The sequence below is a fragment of the Hippoglossus hippoglossus genome, chromosome 10 (assembly GCF_009819705.1).
Source record: "Hippoglossus hippoglossus isolate fHipHip1 chromosome 10, fHipHip1.pri, whole genome shotgun sequence".
NCBI lineage: Eukaryota > Metazoa > Chordata > Actinopteri > Pleuronectiformes > Pleuronectidae > Hippoglossus > Hippoglossus hippoglossus.
In genome coordinates this window covers 5886913-5906664 of record NC_047160.1, presented here as the reverse complement: position 1 = coordinate 5906664, position 19752 = coordinate 5886913, and the positions used below count along the sequence as shown (strand labels likewise).

Below are 19752 nucleotides of genomic sequence, written 5' to 3'. Positions count from 1 at the left end.
AGCAATTAGCAGGCAAGGATCGACATCGCGTGACGGACGCAGGAAGTGAAGCGGTTGTCCTTGCCGCAGTGCGTAAAACGCATGCAACGTGGAGACGTGCGCTTGGTCATTGATTGCTCTCTCCACTAACCGCAACAGGCTTCGAAATGCCTGTGCTCGGGCCTGTTAGTGCTACAACGTAGCCCTAGTTTTAAGTTAGTTTTTTCCTTTTTACTAATAGGAAAGTGTTGTAACATATTTGGGAGAGCAGGGTGTGGTGTTTTACTTTCTCTCATCCCAGACTTATAATCTATTTAATCAATTGTGAGAACTGGGAAAATCTCCAAATAATTGTCATACAGTCCCTTACATGTGTTTTCATTTCTTTAACTTAATATTGAAACTCAATCTACTTTAATGCAAAAATTCAACCGTATTGTTTATCTCAGCACACTATCCTCACATTACAATTAGATACAATGATGAATTTAAAATTTAAACTCATCTTGGTGATATTTTATGCTCCAGGACACTGAATCAATCTGTATCATAAATATAATGCTTACAGATTTTTTTAGACTTAAGACCATTTTAAGAAAAAACAGCCACATCATCTTTTTGTTTGCAATTTATTGCTTATATAAACGCTCTCTAAACAATTGTTGGTAAAAATAAAATCTATCAATAATAATCATAAATAAAATCATCACAATTACTTTTACATGACATTATATTGCACAATTATAAGCTTTAACAAGATTCACAAAACACAAGTGTTGTTGCTCAGGTTGTGTGTAGCAGGAATGTTCAGAGGTCCGTGGGCAATGACACCAACTGATCGCCTTCAGAGGGCAACAATCTGAACTTCAGCTGTTTGTTTGTTGCGTTTAATCAGCGTCTGTAGGTCATCACCTCTAGAAACAATCAAGTTTTTTACTTTCACAAAATGTCATTCCACCTTGTAATCTTTAGATCGTCACAATTTACACCGGAACGTAAGATTTCATGTTGTTTTGGTACAGATCCGATCTTTTAGTGCTTTTAAACGTGGGTCACATGATGTCAAAACACTATCTGTTCTTGTGTAAATGTGTGTGGTCTCTGGTGCAGATGTGATCTGTCTGGTCAGACTGTTGTTTGAACAGGAAGAAGTCAGACTCCATGTGGCTTCTCTCCGCTCAGACTCACAAATTATTATCTGTACTCCGACAAAGTCCAACATTAGCTCCTTTCAGTCTGCTGTCAGCCCAGCTTTTCATCACAGCAAAGTTCCTCCAACAGAATCAGCCTCAGAGCCTCAACTCTGACTAACTCTGCTGCTTTCGGTCTGAGGTTTAAACCAAAAGTTTGTGATTGCTCAGCTACAGAAAGGCGAGATGAACCAGCAGAACGGCAGTTTCATCCGAATTCTTTTTGTTACGTGTACGAGTGTGTTCAGATGCTGTCCACCTCTGCGCTGAGTTCAGGACACAGTTCTTTGAGTAGCATTTCCATTAGCACCTAACAGAGACAGGGAAAATAAAATTTACAGTTAGACGTTTTGTAGTGAACACTATGAGAAGTGTATTCATGACAACGATTATGTATTGTTCTTACATAGAGAAGGTGCTTGTTGGCACTGGCCTCCTGCAGGGCGTTGAAGATCTTTATGATTCCGTAGCGGGCATTCTGCTGGCCAACTAAATTTGCTAAAGCCTCTGATAGAAAACAACAAATAAAGAGGTCAAAACACAGTATATGTGGTAAATGGATTGTGGATGTTTGTTAGCATCATACAACACATTCCTGAATTAGAGCCAGGTATTCTGAAGTCACATTTTCACTAGTCATACCTGGGATATTGTCAAGGAGTTTCTGCTGAGCCCGTTCCTTCGTTTCACTGCGTTCAGAGTCAGTTCGGACCCTGATGTGTGGGGCCAACTTCCCGTTGGGCCAGAAGGTGTCCCTGAACACACCGGTGTAACACACCAACATCTGTTCACAGAAGATCCAGTTTACTGTGTCCCGGATCTGTCTAAAATAAAGCACATTGGTTGTTAGCCTCATAGATAATCTGAGAAAAATATAGTGTGTTTATGCCTGTCACAGTAGTTATTATATCCACTTATCGTACGATATATAAACATGAAATCAATAGTTTAGCTGTCCTCGATATAAATAGAGACTTGTGTTTACCTTCCAGTTTTTTTTTTTACTCAAGAATGTCTGTGAACCAGATTTTTGGTTTAAGCTCAATGAGAGAGGAGACTATTAACATGAATAAAGGGTTAGGCGAAATTTGTTTAAGAATGGTGGCAACAAAAAGTGGGAGTACAGGGATTCCACTACGTTCATTATTATCCCCGCATCTCATGATTACAGCTGTCAGTTTATGTGTGAAGAGGGACAGAGACGAGGAGAAACACGCACACACAAAACCAATGACTGTACATCAAAATTAACCACGTGTCTTCAGTTCCTCCCACTGTACAAAGAGGAAGCCAAAATATGAGGGCTGCCATCTTCACCTGGAGAGGACACTTGTACCCAGAGTTTGTGCCTGTGGATTGTGGAGTGGAGCCGCCGAACCGTTTTTTTATAGCATTCGATAACTAATTGATATTTCTATTAAACAATTGAACATATATCAGTGTGATAAGAACTAGTTAAAATGACAGAAACCCTCTTTGGGAAACATTTATTCAATTTTTTGGTCCATGTCTCATCTGCAAACATAGAAGGGGTGGGGTTTATGACCTATACTGCAGCAAGCCACCAGAGGGCGATCAAGATGTTTTGGCTTCACTTTGGGTAGCTGTCATGGAGTTAATTTGTAAACAGATAAATAAAATGTAACTTACTTGTTGATAGTTCGTCCAAATGTCACCTGGACTAGTGCAATTAGAGTCTTCCTCACCCACTTAAACACTGAGCACACACACACACAGAAAAATCCACTCAGTTAGAATTCATGATATGGCTCCGTAAAGACAAACTGGTTTGCACCGAAAACAAAAAAAGTTAAGGTGTAATGGCGTAGACCTCGGTCTCTTTCATGTTACACTTTTGTATTTGTAATCTGTAAACAACGTATTACTTACTTCCTCTGAGTTCAAAGATTTCTCCAATGAGCATAAAGCAGGGTTCAGCCAGTGCGTCTCTCCTCCCATCTGCCTCATCGCCATAGTCTGACAGATCGCTGTCATCGTCATTCTCCTCCTAAAGAAGGAGATGACAAACAGCACCCAATCAGACATGGGGACACAAATCACTTTGGGTCCTAAAACTGTCCACACTGTGGTGTAGCTTCAGCAGTCATGCATGAGGGTGTACCTCAGTGTGGGAGAAGAAGTCTCCAGGTAACCTCTCCAGGAAGGAGGCCAGAGAGAAAGACGATTTCTTCTGAATTGACATCACCTTTAAAGATTGTACAGGATATTATCACTTGACTGCAAACAGCATGGAATCATAGTAACGCTCATCTGATCAATATATACCACCTGCAGGAAGGTCTGAAATATTGAATCAACACAGTAAATCTACAATACAGCAACATATTGACTCAATAAATAAAAAAATTAATTATGTATTTATGGTGTGAATCATTACCACTCTATCAATACATTCACAGGTTTATAATTTCAGCCTTAAGTAGCAAAAAAAGGTGCATCTGTTGGTCGAATGCAGTAGAGAGGAGCTCACAAGGGAACAAAAAACTAAATTGAATCAATCATCAGATATTGATTTAAAACATCTCAATAGATAATACATTTGAGTCCATACATCAAAGTTTCACTCAGCTGCTGCTTTATATTCAGGTATTTTTAATCACCGTCTACCTCGAAGGATTTGAAGACCCTTACTCCTAAAATTGACCTAAGGCTTATTATCTGCACTGTATCAAATAACCGGAAATTTTTTAAATTCTAAGTAGATGGTAACTGTTAGAATTTGACAATGTCTCTCTGACAGGGGCTTTGAGGAGGAAGGTAGAAGTTCTATAAATATTTGATATTCTGACAATGACATTTTAAAAGGCCGGTTTTATTTGTAAAGCAAGTATGATAAGTGGGGTACCTTGAGATGCTCTGGAGACGGGCTGAGGAACGCGTAGAGAGCCTCTGACTGGCACAATCGCTCATCCATCAGCAGACGCTGCAAAGACACACACACACACACACAGCTTAAGTCAGCATTAATGTTGTTTAGCTGTGATGATGAACCAAAAGGAGGCAGCATGAGCATTGAGCTGTGTGGGGTGCTTCAGTCTTGTATCCTAATGGTGCAGTCTACCATGAGGAGAATTATCTTACAAAAATTATCTTATCAATCAAACAGTAAATACGGCACTGAAAAGCACCAAAGTGATCCTCTAGCCAGTTTGCTCATATGAGTCAACTGTTACATCCTGTAGCTACAGTATGAACTTTCTTTCACAATGTTTACCTGGAGAAAGGCATTGAGTTGAGTTCTGCTCTTGTCCAGGAACTTCTGGTCGATGGATTTGAAAGGAAGTTTGCTGAGTGATGGTAACTGGAGTTTCTTCAATGATGGAAAACACTGAGAAATGAAGACAGACAGTTAATGTCAAACCACATTACTGCCAAAATGTGTTACGTTTTTTTAATCTTTTGTATTTTGCACTGCGATTATACAATCCAGTTTCCAAGTGCAACACTCTGGTGTTCACTGCCACCATGAAGCAGTTCTTTTTGATACAATGAAATTATTTAATCATAGCAAGGGCTTGGAAATGCTTCGAAAGAGCACCGATGTCTGTTGTGTAGTGTATACTCTGCAATTAGTCCATCTAAAAACTATAGACTTTCTACTGTGGAAGAGGCGTGGGGCATTGGAACAGCAATGCAACACTTGTATTTGTGGTAATGCAGAGTAAGCATTAAGTACAGTCATGAGTGTTTACTGATGTTTAGAAAGACTAAATATCCCTAACATGTGCAGGTTTTATTGTTCTGTTACCTCAGTGAGTTTGCGATGCAGCATCTGGAACTCAGTGAGTTTCCTCTGGACGCTCCAGTGACTGTTGGCCACATCCTCTCCTTCCACCAGGCTGACACAGACACTGTAACAGGCTACAGTCTCACCACCCTCCTCTGTGGCCTGAAACAAAACACACACACAGTTAAACACACGAAGTGTCTAAGGTCCTGCACAACTAAGACTAGTTACAGACATAGATCAACTGACAAAAAGCAGGAATTCATGACCTATTTAATACCTACCACATCAGGTGTAACAATGTTCAAGTTAAGCGGTAACATGTATCTTTTCCCCCATTTTTCCAGTTTAGGGATACCCAAATTTTGATTACATTAAACCATCAATCTTTTATATGCATATGGTATTACCAGCTGCAGGGGTTTGAGGGAGCTACCACTTGCTGCTATACCATTTCCTACCACAGGGAGGCTGCAGTGCTCTTTGTTATTTTCCATCATATATTACGATGATTTTGTAAATAATATTTTTTATGTTTATTTTGTATATTTTATGAGAAACACTCAGTTGATGTAATTTTTTTTTTAAATGGTAAAGCATTTTGAGTTGCATATCTTGTATCATTATGATTTTAACATTAATGACAAATATTCAACTTGAGGGTAAATACCAACTTGCGTTTGTTCACCAATCTTTTTATTGGAATAGAACTTTTTCACAGCGGCTATTTTGAACGAACCGGCAGGTTAACACAAGGCTTACTAATCACATTAATGAAGTTTACCGGCTAATTCATTTCAAAATGGCTGCTCTGAAAAACATCTACTGTTCCTTCTGAGGAGAGGCTGATTGATGATTGTTATTTATTTAACAAATGACATCGTGAACAAAAGGTTCTGGGCGGCAGGGGAGTCAGCACTATTGCCTCACAGAAAGAATGTTCTAAGTCCGAACCCAATTCTCCAGCTTCCTCCTACAGTTCAGAGAATAAGCAGCATAGATAATGGATGGACAGATGGAAAGTTCTGTTATCACTTTCATAGCATCTTCAACTACACAGACAGCCGTGCTTGAAAAACACACAAGACTATTTTCCAATACCACGTTAGTTCATATGAACATTCAAGCAATGTTTCTAACTTCAGAAGTGTGTAAATGACCTGCTAAAACAAGACGAATGCCACCTGAGTGTAGTTGAGTGAAAGTGCACAAGGATAGCAAATTAAAATAATTAATGCCTTAATAATACCATATAAGGCTACACTTCCTGCCCAATCTCAGAAGTGTTCATTCATGGAAATGGCATCAAAGAGTAAAGAGAAGAACTTTACAAGTTCAAAGATTGAGGTCCTGATTTCAATCTTGCAGAAATGATCTATGAAATCAGGACATGTTGAAATAAATGAATGTTTTGATTTGAAAATGGCTTAATAAAAACATCTCTAAATAATGACTGCAACAGGCACCAACAGTATTTTGCAGCAAAGGAGCTGTGTTCTCCCCATTGTGACATTTGGGTACATGAACACATTTTAAATTCTAGGACAATTGCACAGTTAAACAGAATAGTATCAACATAGTTATGAGGTGTAATCCATGAGTGGAAAAGCTTGATCTGAATAACAGCAGACTAATTTCTCATGACTCCTTCTACAGGACTGGACCACTCGTAAATTCTGTCTTTACCCGTAAGAAAACTCAAAACTTGAGAAATTGTTGATTGCTACAAGTTCTCTGAAATCACTCACACGCACGAGTTAAGAACTTATCTGTTTGTACAAATGGTTCTTGCATGAGGCCCAAGGTCTTAAGACTTTCCAGTTACAACACTCTTCAGCTATGTGTTTGTATATGTTTTTTTACTTAGATGAAACACTTTGCTGGGTCCTTTGAGGCTCTCCACTAGGAAGCAGCTCAGTTTCTTACTAATTAGTATAATAAGCCATATGAAGTTGTAGTTACCTCAGCAGTAGTAATAGTTGCCCTCCAGTGCCCCAGGTTTTCACACCACCAGTCTGTCCTGCTGATATGTTGCTGGAGTTCACTGTGTTCTCTCTCCATTGCTCCAATCTCTTCCTTTAGTTTGCTCACAATCTACACACACAGTGTAATGAAGAAATGACAGGATGAGAGAGAATGTGAAGTGGCTTTCAGTTCAAATTATCCTTTGAGACCACATTTTTTGTTGTTAATTTTACTCAGATTCAAAAACACAAAAATTACACATACACCAGGGCAAGTGTCAAGTAAATCAGATTCTGTAATAGGATTTTTAAAGAGAAGATTTGGTCCGATTTCACCTCAACAACTGAGTTAACATATTGACACTGCAGATAAGTTGAGGGCATCATGCTAGAACAGCGTGCATGAGCAGTTTCACAGATTTTGATATTGTCTTTATGTGTTTGATGCTGTGATACTGAACTTTTGAAGTTAATTCTACCTTCTTGTCTGGCTTTGGTGCATTCTGGATAGAGCCCAGCGCCTGCCGTTTGTACTCGAGTTTATCGTACAGTTGGCGGAGTTTGGTAGCAGCATAGCTGGCCTGCTCATTTATTCCTTTACTGCCTTCATCACCCACTTCCTCTGCTCCATCGAGACCCTGGCACTGCACACAGAGGGATACAACAATAAAGACTTGATTGTCTACAAAGAGAAAGGGAGGGATATGACAGGTCTGGGTATTCAAACAGATGAACATTCAGAAGTGGGCACATGTGGTGCTATCTATGTATGTGTTTCTCACCACTTCATCCTTTTCCTCTGTGCTACACTGTGATTGGCTGTGCTGCTCATCTCGTTTGATCAGCCGATCGTAGAGGTCAGAAACCAGGAAGGAGGGGTAATAACGTTCTCTCATTGTCTCAGTAACCTAAAGGATGAATGAGAGTAACAGAAATTCTTACCAGTGAAGAACATCTTAACACTGTAAACATGAGTATAGAATTGTTAGTTGCACATTCAATAAAGAAAGGTCAATTTTCTTGGTTTGTATTTTGATATTTGCAGTCATCCACAATAACTAGTCATGTTTAGAGTTGCATATTAAGAACAGCAGCAGTTACCTGTTCCTGTAGTCTAACAAAGACTTGTGTTCCTCTGTTCCCCACCAGACTCTGTTGAATCTCCTTCAGAAGAAACTTTTCCACTGGAATATCTTTGCTCTCCACAAAGAACTTTTGATAGATTTCCCCAACGATTTGGGGAACCTCATTCTGTCCATCACATAAACAAATTACCATTAACTTATATACTTATTTCACTACATTTATTTGTGTTCTGCTATTTCCCTGATCTCAGGGTACAGAAATATCTACTTAGTATTTCACTGGCAGTACTGGAAGTATGAATGACAGCTGTCACAACGTGTGTTAAAACAACAGTACTAACAGCGATTTGTCCTCAAATTTGATTAGAAAAAGCCAAAGAATATAAACTCAAAATCAAAAAGCCACTGAGGCACCTGAGGAGTGAATCTTATGCAGGGAATAAGTCCATTGTTCAGGTAGGTGTCACGTTTTGTTTTTTTTGTTTATTATTCATTTGTTTGGCAAGCAAACAAACAAGAAAAAGGCAATGGTGTCTCCCGTCTCTCTTACCCTGTCCATGCCTGCCTACCCTAGTCTATATATATTTATAAAATCACCTGGTGCCCAGTACCTTCCAAAGTAAAAAGCATTAACTACCTGAACTAACTAAATGCAATTAAAACAATAATAATTCCAGAGGCATAATTGAACTACTTATATTAAACAAAACAAAAAACTAAATAAACAGATGTTTAACTATTACACACCAGCGAAAACTGTAAATAGCTCAACAAGACATTTGACACTATTGTGTTATACAACAACCAGGCCCAGCACAGGTACAGCACACAAACTATGCAGGAAAAAAATAAAGTAATACACCATATACTACTAGTAGTGTTGCGCTGAACCCTCTACAATTTTTACAGCTCACCTTATTGGCAGTTTTCAATGTTTCCGCCAGTTCCCAGAAGCTGATCAAAGCTCTTTTATCAACTCTCTCCATGTAAACTCTGAAATGCTCCCTGTAACCTGGATTACACAAGATGTCATCAAACTGCAGAATCTGGATGTGGAAGGAGAGAGGAAAAAGCAAAAAAATTTACTATGTGGCACAAAAGTCATTTATTTGACCTCAAATAAGAATATGTCATTCTCTGTTTAGAAAAAAGGCATGAGAAAAATGCTTGATGGCTTTCTAAGTCTACATTGGTTCTTTAAAACTTGCAAATTCAAAATTCTCAATCCCCACAAGTCTTACCTTCTGACTTTGAGGCTCGTCGCTGTCGTCAGCCCCGCCATCCTCATTGTTTTCATAGTTGGGTCCACCAAGGAGGCGAATCCGTTTCTCACTTTGTTTCTTAGCAACAGTCAGCTGATTGATATAACGTTTCATATCTCTGGCCCTCAGCAGATCAGCCTTCATAGCTGCTGACTCTTTACCTTTTCGCTCTAAGAGAGAGGGAAGCGGTGCGAGGCACGTAAGCATTTTAGCAACATCACTCTAAGGTTGTTTCTGTGGTGGATACACCACTTTTGAGTTGACTTCCACAAAATGTTATAGATATATTTATGTTTATGTTAATGTTATGACTTTGGTGATCTCCTCAGTTCTCTTACAGCCCCACCAGTAAGTTGACATATTTAACTGTTACTGATATGTCTTGAGAACTTTTACATAGACAGAAAAATGTAGAATTCTAATGACCTTGTAAATCATGTAGTGCAACCACTGGATTAAAGTTCTAAAGTAATAGATGTATCGAGTCAAAAATATCAGCAGATATTCATGTCACCAAAAGATGAATTTAAATAAATACAGTGATCCCTGACTCAACAGGTAAAACTTGGTTTAGGACCAGATCCCTGCAAAACTAACATTTACATATAATTCTAGTCCTGTTTGATGCTTTCTTACTGAGAGTATGTTAACAGCAGATATAGTAGCTGTTTACCTGTGTTGATTTGAAACTGTTTTGTCTGGCACCACTATGCTCAAGTTTCTACATTTTCCAATGTTTAAATAACCATTTCATGAAAGCAGTATGTAGGTCATACAGTGAAATGCAGTGTTTCTGTACCTTTCTGCTTCTTGAGCTGAGGCAGGCTGCTGATGGTGGTGGCATGAATAATCTCTACCACTATCTGATACCTACAACATAGAGACAGGAGAAAAGAAATACTTCAGCTATTGTGATCAAAGTGATGAAATCAAAAAGAGCTGTCTTGGATTAATAAGCTGAAGTGAAGAAGATGTAAATACAGTGATAAATTGTAAAATAAATGCACAAGAGTAGAAAACTGATCCTATGTTTTCAGAAACTGAAACAATATTTCTTAAACTAACAAGACAAAATAGCAATATCATGTCTTGTCTGCATTTAGATCAAGTATTTTGCTGCAGACATTGTCTGTTCCCATGGTAACCCCACAGCAGCAAACACTCGAGCAGTTAGCACTGCCTATAATAATGTTTGACTATACATATAGCATGGTTAATTTGAGGGAATATATGTAGGTGCAGGTCAGTCTCAGTTTAATGGGGCCGTGCAGGTGTGTACAGTGTGTGTGTGTGTTTCATGCCTGAGTTGTTTGAGGAAATTGACATCACTAGAAGTTGATATTAGTTTGATGAAGTCTTCGTAGGAGGCAGCATAGGTGTAGGCTTTCTTCTGCTGCTCAGCCTGCTGCTCCCTCTGCTCCAGCTGAGACAACAACGTCCTGTTTATGGAGTCTGGATCACTAAGGACCTCAACCAAAGGCTTCAACACTGGAGCACACAGACACACACAAAGTTATAAAAACTATTGCAAATTCTGTTCTTTGAGTGACTACGCACTACACATAAAAATACAGCATACGCAGATATTAAACGTAGCATCATGGGGCCTGACAGGTACACAAACATACTGAGGCAAGGATGGAAAAACAGATAAACAATACACATTTTAGCAAATTTCCCCCAAGTACACTTCCTGTATTCTTATCTCGAAAAAAGAGATTTATTTTGTAGCAGATGACAACAGTGGCTATGACCTTGGTTGTTGCAAACACCTGGAGACTGCAGGCGTTATGTTGTCAACTTTTTAATCCATCATTGCCAGAGATCAAATAGAAACAACAGGTAAAAGCAAACAACACCAAGGCCTAATAGATGAGAAACTGTAAATAGAATACAGCCATTTATTGATAACATCAGTGCTTCTCCAGCTCTCTGTCATATAAACATGTCTGCCATGAAACAGGTCTATAACATATCAATTAGCTTCCTAAAGCTAGGCTGTCTAGGACTCTAGACTCTCTGAGAGCAAACAAGATGGTCGTCCCGAGCCACTTGAACCGCTGACACAGGCCGGGGGGCCAAACCATGTGTGAGGAACCTGGTGGTCCCGTGTTGTACGAACCACTGCAACAGTCAGTCGTTTCAGCCAGCAGTTCAAACGGTAGAAATAGAAATAGATAGAAAAAAATAATAAAGACACAACCCAAATGGTTGACTGTGATATTAAAACAGCTTGGTTTCCTCAAAGAACCATCATATAATTTAGTTTACAGCTCAAAAAACACATTTAAGTGAACACACCACCGAGGAGAACAACAGAGGAGTTTAAGGCTTAAAACATGGTGTAAATGACCTTGTTTCAAGTTGAATATGAATGTCGGGGCTTGCGGACACTTGGATGACACCACACGAGCAGTAGGGAGGCTGTTGTGATTTTTCTGTTTTATTACGTCTGAAGCAGGACTCACCATTGAATTCAGTCACATTCCAGTGTCATATAATAAACTGTAAAGTACTGGTACACACACACACACTCAAAGTACCTTTAGTAGTGATGACTTCTGTGAGGCAGCAGCGTAGTGTGTGTGACTTGGCATCCTTTTGTGGCAGCAGACAGAGTAGCAGTATTCTGGCTACACAGCGGAGGAAGGCCAACTCCGAGTCGGAACTGACCAAACAGGGATGGAGAGGAAACGGCCGAGCAAACTCCTCCAGTCTGCATAAACACACACACACAAACACACACGAGAGAGACACAGATTTAAATCTGAGATATAAAAAGAGGTGGTGTGATTTTTTACTGCTATTCTGGCAGAGCTAGATGTCAGATGTTGTAAATGGGGACTTACTGGACCTAAAACTGCCATTGTTATTCATTCTTCAGCTGCGTCGCATCACACCATCTATACTTCTAAAACTTGATTAAACAAGCTGCCGCTACATTGTGCCTGAACTATTGAGGACAAGGGACGCCAGACATCTCTGTAGTGCGATCAAATCATAAGTCTCGCCTGACTTGCAAAGATAATGAAAGCAGATGATGTGTGAATCATCACTCTGTTTGCTTTGGACCTGGCAAATGCAGCCTAGAGACAAAGGAAGCGAGGCTGGGAGAGTATAATGTCATACGCTGTCCTGAACTGCTGTAATTTCACCCCATCTGCACACACACAATTACACTGGAAACTGGTGGGGAGGGAAATCTTGTCAGTAACAAATTAGAGTTGAAACATATTGTCTGTCAAAGAGTGAGTCATAGTTCTGTGCAAAGGAAGCTGTCCTCAAAAGTAATAGTTAAACTTTGAATATCTATAATAATGTGTGTGTTTGTGTGTGCGCGCATGTGTTTACCTTGCAGATGCAGCCTTGAGGTCAGTGAAGTGTGTATGCAGGATACGGATGCTGTCATAACACACCACATTGACGAGGTCTATATCAGCAAGCCTGGCTCTCAGCTGCCCAATCATCTGCCACCAGTCCTCTGACAGCATGGAGTACAACTGGCCCTCATCGCTGCTCAAAGGGATGTACCACGACAGGATATAGTCTCTGTAGGCATAGTCGAACACTGGAGGGAGGGAGGGAGGGAGGGAGGGAGAGGGAGGGAGAGGGAGAGAGAGAGAGAGAGAGAGAGAGAATTGGAATATATATTTTGTTAAAAGATGCATGCTAGAAGCATATCTACAAAGAAAAGCCATACATTGGACAGTGTCCATACATTGATTTGTTTGTTTTCTACTGTCATCATTTTAACATTCGTCACCAAATGATTAATACTTTTCTTAAATTGGTCAAATCTTTCATCACAGCAGAGCTGCACGGACCATGAGGACAGATACATGGACAAACGATTCTACCATTCAGACCTACAGGCAATTTAGAGTCATCAATTCAACTGACCTTAATTTCTTCCGTGTGTGGGAGGAAATGAGAGTCCCTGCATAAGCCCCACAGAAATACACACACATCTCACAGGACACATACAAACTCCACACAGAAAGGCCACAGCTGGATGGTGGATTCACAATCGAAACTCTATTGCTTTGAGGCAACACTGCTGAATTTCTGTTTACACTGAGTTTAATACACACTCGAGATTAATGGTTTCCAACCTGAGGGTTAGGATCCTTTCGAGAGCACACAAGATGATGACTAGTGTAAGAAATGAAAAAACTAACTTAATTCTGCTGCAAAAATCTGTTTAGGTTTCAAAACATTTGTTGTTCTTTTCTTGCGAAATATGGTAGTTTTGTCTCTTTCAGGCTCTAAAAATTATGAATGCAGGTATTGCTCACAATTAACAAACATACATGTGTGATAAGTGGTCATTAGTCCACTGCTTCATGGTAAAGTGCCACAAGGAATAAATGCTGAGAATGCTCCTGTCATGCCTTCATTATAAATACTGACAAGAGACAATTTCTGCTTGGATGTCAACATAAAATTCACTGACACTAGACTTAGGATATGTATGTATTCTAAACAGCACTATTTGAGAATTTCAAAAGGAAATTCAAAAGACATTTTAATTCACATGAACATTACAAATCTAACTGCCAACTATGATTACAGTACAAATATTGGAATTTTTTACCAGTACATCATATGGCAGATGTACCTTCTTTTCTCACGAGCAATTTTAACAACAGTCAGCTATGGCAGGAATATCTGGTCCCTTCTTTTTGTACTAAAGGATATTTTCCTGCACTTTTACATTTGTCTGGTTGGGTTATATCCCTCCTCCCACAGTCCAGAGACATGCAAGCTTCATGAAATGCGGACTCAACTGCCTGTGGGTGTGAAGAATGATTTAGTTCTGTGATAAACTGGCGACCTGTGTGTGGCCTCTCATCACCATGACCCTGCAAAGGATCAATGGCTTTAAATATGATGCGTAGATGAGGTTGGTGCTCTGACAGTAGTTTAAAGGCAAATTTTACATATGTAGACCACTATACAATTGATTTTCCGTCGATCAGTCCAAATATTTTTTCAAAATATTAATAAAATATCACTCACTACATTAGATCAATATGATTGTCTTTTACTTTGGAAACCAATTATTAATAATCTGTCCTGATCCTACAATTTAGCACCCACACAAAGCTGATACACAAACAATAATCATCAGAATAATTGACCCAGCAGGGTTTGAATGTGAACCTGACAATGTCATCATGAACTGATATCACACTACAATCAAAACACCATTTTAAAAACACACAGGAGCATGTGCAAATACACACCCCCTGTGTAAATCTGGAGCCATCTGTTCCTTGGCAGCCATACATTCTGTTCTACTGACAGTGTGTGTGTGTGTGTGTGTGTGTGTGTGTGTGTGTGTGTGTGTGTGTGTGTGTGTGTGTGTGAAAGAGAGAGAGAATGTGTGTGAGTGTGTTCCTATACTTATATCTTTGTGAGAACCATTTTAAGCATAGACCCTACAGAGTGAGGACTGTTCGAGGGTTAAGACTTGGTTTTAGGGTTAGGGTTAGGCATGTATGCAGTTTTCCAGTGTGCCTGTGCGTACATGAACGCAGCTCTGAGGAAGCAGTTTTTTCTGTGAACTATCCCTTTAAGGTTAGGGTAAGGGGCTTGGGAATGCATTATGTCAATGAGTGTCCTCACTAAAATAGAAGTATAAACATATATAGTGTGTGTATGTGTGAGACCAAGGCACTAGACTCAGTGACAGGTCATGGTGAGTGGCAGTGATGGATGACATCCAACAGTGTCAGAGACATTTCAGACTCATGTTTTAAAATGAATGGTCTTGTTTTAGGGCTGGGCGTTAAAACAAAATTTTTAAAAGTTATCGCGAAATAACTTTTCATTCCATCGAAGTTTAGACAGACAACACGAACTGCCAGTGATAATGAGAATAGCTCTGCGCCGAACCAATCATGTGGCTGGAATAGAGCTACAGCCACGTCAGGTTAGGCTGACGCACACAGCACAGAGCGCAGGAGTAGCAGCACACGTGCTAATGTTTGGTCTCCTGCAGCCGTGCACACCAGTACGTCAAGAGTGGAAGCGAGATAAAAGAGAAAATGACGACAGGAAATGTTCACAAAAACTCAAGCGACAGCTTTACCGAATAAGACACCACAACGGACACAGCCCAAGGCTCAAAAGACATGGACATTGTTGAAAAGAAGGGTCAGAGGAATTCGGTAGTGTGACATTTTTGGGGGGCTATTTAAAGTCCAACGAGAAGCAGAGTAGCGTGCATTGCAAATTTTAATTTCGAAAGCATGTTCCCACAGAGACAGGATATACCACTCATCTTCCAATCTAAGCAAATTTTTTTTTTTACATATTGCCCAGCCCTAGTTGTATTGTTGCATTTGTGTTTCTTACTCTGATCCTCACATTGGGTTTTATTTTATGTGCTCATTTATGATGTATTGCAAGGATTCCTTCTGTGTTTAGAAAGGCACCTTGAAATAAAACATATCGTTATTATAAATCATATTAATGTGATGTTAACATAACAATGTGATGTGTTGGCAGATGTCATGACTACACACAACAAGCATAGCTGAGAGCTCAAGTCCAGCTATGCACCAAAAATACCTTGCAACATAACGTTATTTGAAGGTGAATGACATTATATATATAATTTTTTCAAACAATCAATTTGGCAGAAAGGAACAACTCTGTACTTGATAGCATTTACAATGATATAAACATAAGGTTGTCAGAAGGTGATCTTTTACCTTCCTTTAGAGATTTGTCCACATTGTGTGACACCACCACCCTCCTGCTCTGACTTGATTCCTGAATTGGAACCAAAAAACGAGCCTGAAAAACAAAAAGCACAAATGAGGACAAGAACAACGGAAAAAACACAGGAAAGGGAGAGAGGATTGAGAGCTGTGTGTTTAATGAGCCCAAAAAGCTGGGCCAAAATGTTCATAGTTCATACATGTCGACGAGACAAATACTTGAGACAATACTCCTCCGCTGTCAACATCAATAAGTCATCAGGCACAGAGCAGCAGTCGCTGAAAGGCTGCCGCTGGGCTGAGGCTGCTTGTTAAGGTAAGACACCAGCCAGTCACAAGGACACAATCACTTTCCTTGGAGAATAAATCACCATAAGTGTGTGTGTGTGTGTGTGTGTGTGTGTGTGTGTGTGTGTGTGTGTGTGTGTGTGTGTGTCTCCAAATCCAGCAGCATGGCCTGCCTTGTCTATTAAAGCTCAACACAGCAAGGGGGGCAGGCAGAGAAGATAAAAGAGGGGAGAAAAATGGCGAGGGGAAAATAATTGACAGTGAAAAGGATGGAGCTGCAGAGAGGAGCAAAAGAGACCATTAAAATTAAAACATATATATAAAACTTGAATGTGTACTGCGTGTTCAACACTGTTTGAGGTCTGCATGCTTCCTGATGACATGTTTATTTCCCCCATGTGATATCCTGGGGAGCTGGTAGACAGACCAAATGTGCACTGTATAACTGCTTTCAGACATGGACTGTATGTATGTGAGAACGCAAATGTCCAAGTGAAATGCTCCGGACATCCTCCAGTCTTTCTCCTGCCAGCCCCCCAGTGAAGAGTCTAGACTCTAGATAAAGTCCTAATCTACAGACGTGAGAAAACAGCAGGAGATCCTGCAGGGGATTATTCAGCCAAGGCAGTGGGAAAGTGACAAAACTAAAACAATTAAAGATATCTCAGGAGTAAATAACCAAGCCTGAGCATGAATCTCCTACAGCAGTATGTGTAAAAGGCAAACTCCTGAGAAAGTCCAGACCCAATTGTTCAGACAATCTCCGGAGTTTGTGTATGAGTTTAAGTCAGTAATGAGTTTGAACTAGGAGGTAGCAGTATCTTACCATGAGCTTGTTGAAGAACTCCAGCCATGCAGCGGATTGCCTTGTGTTTCTAGCGAAGCAGCTCACTTTGAGAGGACTCTTCCTGACGAGCAGGACGAAGCTCCCCGCCAGGAAACACAGCAGGGCGAATGACACATAGATGAAGAGCTTCAAGAAGAAGGAGGTGAGGGTCAGGCCTCCCCAGGCCAGCTGAAATACTACTGCTGCCACCACGCCCAGGCAGAAAGCCGGGACGAACCGGAAAGAGGAGCCGACAGAAGAGGTGGAGGTGGCGGACATGGGCCCCTCTCCCTCTCCGGCGCTGCTACTCCCTCCAGCCTGTGGTGTAGTGGTAGTTGAGGGGGTGGGCATGCTGCGACCCCACCATCCATATATTTCCCACTGCTTGTTGGGCTGAGAAGTTGCTCCGCCTGTCTACGTGCCAAGTCACAGCGGTAGGTATACCGTGTACACTCGTGTGTACCCTCGACTACAACACTGTCTCCAAGAAGAGGCATCCCCGCGTTGACATCTCCTCACCGACCCACGCCGCTAGGTCTTCCACGCTCCTAGCATCGGCCCGCCCGGCGGCCACAGCCACGCAGCCCCGCCAGCTTAGTCCTCCACAGCACGGTGGCTCCCGACGGCAGAACCAGGACGACGGGGCTTGCCTTGTCCTGGAAGAGGCGCCGGGAGGTTACAGGCACACAGGCGGAGGGAGAGCCAAGGTGGCGGGATGGATGGGGCAACAACCACCGTCACCTTGGAGACAAATAGGTGGAAGGGTGGCTTAGTGACTGTTGCTAACCAACCTAGCTAGCAGGAGGCTAAAGTATGGAGCCGAGTTACTGTTAAGTCCCCTGCTCCAAAGCAAAGCATAGGAAATAAAAGTGAGAGGCAGCAAATGAAGTTGACCTGCTGTGTGCTTCGGCTGAGAGTAAAGCTACTTACAGCAGTGACAGCTAGCTAACTAGCTATGTCGCTCGCTAAGTAACCAAATGAACGTCAGCTAATGTTGGCTTACGCACCTAGCGTTTGAATCAAGGTGCGCGGTGACAACGCTGCATGTCGCTCTCCCTCTGTGTGAAGAACACACCGGCAGCTTTGTAACGTCAGAACGTGTCCGCTCCAATGTCCTCGACAGATAAAAAAAACAGGCAACTGTTATTTTCCCTGAGCTCCAGCTGACTGCCAATCTGTGAACGTTCAGGGGCTGTCAGCCAATCAGCGCCCGTGTTACCCGCCAGCGGGGCGCCTGTTTTATTAACCGAGACTCTCCGAGTGTGGGAGTGGAGGGCGGGGTTTGTTCCGTTTGCACGTTGCTGTGGATGAAGTGGGGGAAAGAACACCGCACAACATGGCAGCTACAGGTGATATAATCAAGCCTACGAGCAGATACAGGATCATGCCTTGATATTTCCTCCAGACAGTGGCTTCAGTAACCCTTTATGTACAGTTTATCTGACTCATAAATATGTAAATGTTTGTTTTCTGATACAAAGTAGTGATACAAACTTATATTTTTCTAGTTGAAAGTCTTAAAGTCTCCGTGTGTAGTATTTAGTGACAAAGTGGTTGCATGTTGCAGCTGAACACCCCTCACCTCACCCTCCCCTTCCAAACATGAAAGAGAACCTGTGCATCAGTTTTCATAAAAACTCAAAGGGTGTTTAGTTTGTCCAGTCTGGGTTACTAGAAGAAACATGGCTGCTTCTGTAGAGAGGACCCCCCTGATGTAAATATAAAGTATTTCAATATAAAGGGCCCATTCTAGGGGAAATAGAACAACAATTCGTACAATTTAGATGAAACACACGTGAAAACATCACTAGCATTATTTCATATTCAATTTCTGTCAATATATGCCTTTCACCTAAATCTTACACACTGGACCTTTAATTCAGATAAACCAACCTCAGGTAATTTCACACACACAGAACATTAAATAATGTTTACACATTATTTAATGTTCTCCAGATGTCAAAGTTGTAGATATCAATAATGTATAAATATGTAAGTAAATAAATACATAAATATAAGTACAAAGTGTAATGTTTGGATTTACTGACACAAAATTATATACCACTGCTAATCCTGAAAAGCCTTATGTACTCATAAAGGAAACTGTAAAACTTCTAGAGAAAAACAATGAACTATTGTCATATTAAAAACAGATACTACTACTATCTGCTACTACTTTTCATATACACTGACATGAATGGATTTGTCATAAACACGTGCCAATTTTTGCTTGCTAGAATTTTGGTTAATACAGTGAGGCTGATATTTAGCAGTTTATAACCCTATTGATTATTAACATAATGCTACTATTATAATCATAGTCTCTATATGTGATTTCAGAATACACAGTTGGTCAGTTCCCTGTCTCACTGTCTGACAGTGATTTGGCGTCAGGACTTCTTCAATGTGCTTGCATGGTAAAGAGCGACAACACTAATTTAATTATATTCATAATATTATAGAATATTAATGATGTTAATAATTACTAAAAATATCATAAAACATTTAGAATGTCTCACTACAACAGCAAAATATCAGCTGCCTTGGGAGCCCTTGTTCTTGAAATGAGTCATTATAAGAGATAATAAAGACTCAAAGATGACTCAAAATACAGAGGTTATTATAATATTACCAATTAAGATGTCTATATGAAATAGTTCACTGTAATAGAAATAAAAGTGA

The 19752-nt window shown here is 40.5% G+C and overlaps 1 protein-coding gene across 3 annotated transcripts; it reads right to left on the bottom strand.

Annotated features, from left to right (window-relative positions):
- Positions 1 to 592: 592 nt before the first annotated feature.
- snx25 (sorting nexin 25) lies at positions 593 to 18279 on the bottom strand. 3 transcript variants are annotated; one of them, XM_034597450.1, is made up of 22 exons: positions 18078 to 18279; positions 17071 to 17811; positions 15948 to 16032; positions 12580 to 12796; positions 11772 to 11944; positions 10530 to 10716; positions 10028 to 10098; positions 9208 to 9398; positions 8881 to 9012; positions 7983 to 8132; positions 7664 to 7789; positions 7361 to 7525; positions 6880 to 7011; positions 4939 to 5079; positions 4405 to 4518; positions 4036 to 4113; positions 3292 to 3375; positions 3060 to 3177; positions 2820 to 2886; positions 1812 to 1993; positions 1576 to 1676; positions 593 to 1479 (listed from the first exon to the last, which is right to left on the bottom strand). In XM_034597450.1, the coding sequence occupies exons 2-22, from the start codon at positions 17419 to 17421 to the stop codon at positions 1414 to 1416; spliced, it is 2931 nt and encodes a 976-aa protein (XP_034453341.1). In that variant the 5' UTR covers positions 17422 to 17811; positions 18078 to 18279; the 3' UTR covers positions 593 to 1413. The 3 variants fall into 3 exon arrangements, with proteins under 3 accessions (XP_034453341.1, XP_034453342.1, XP_034453340.1); XM_034597451.1 differs by having other exon boundaries at positions 18001 to 18167; XM_034597449.1 differs by having other exon boundaries at positions 17071 to 18203.
- Positions 18280 to 19752: the final 1473 nt, after the last annotated feature.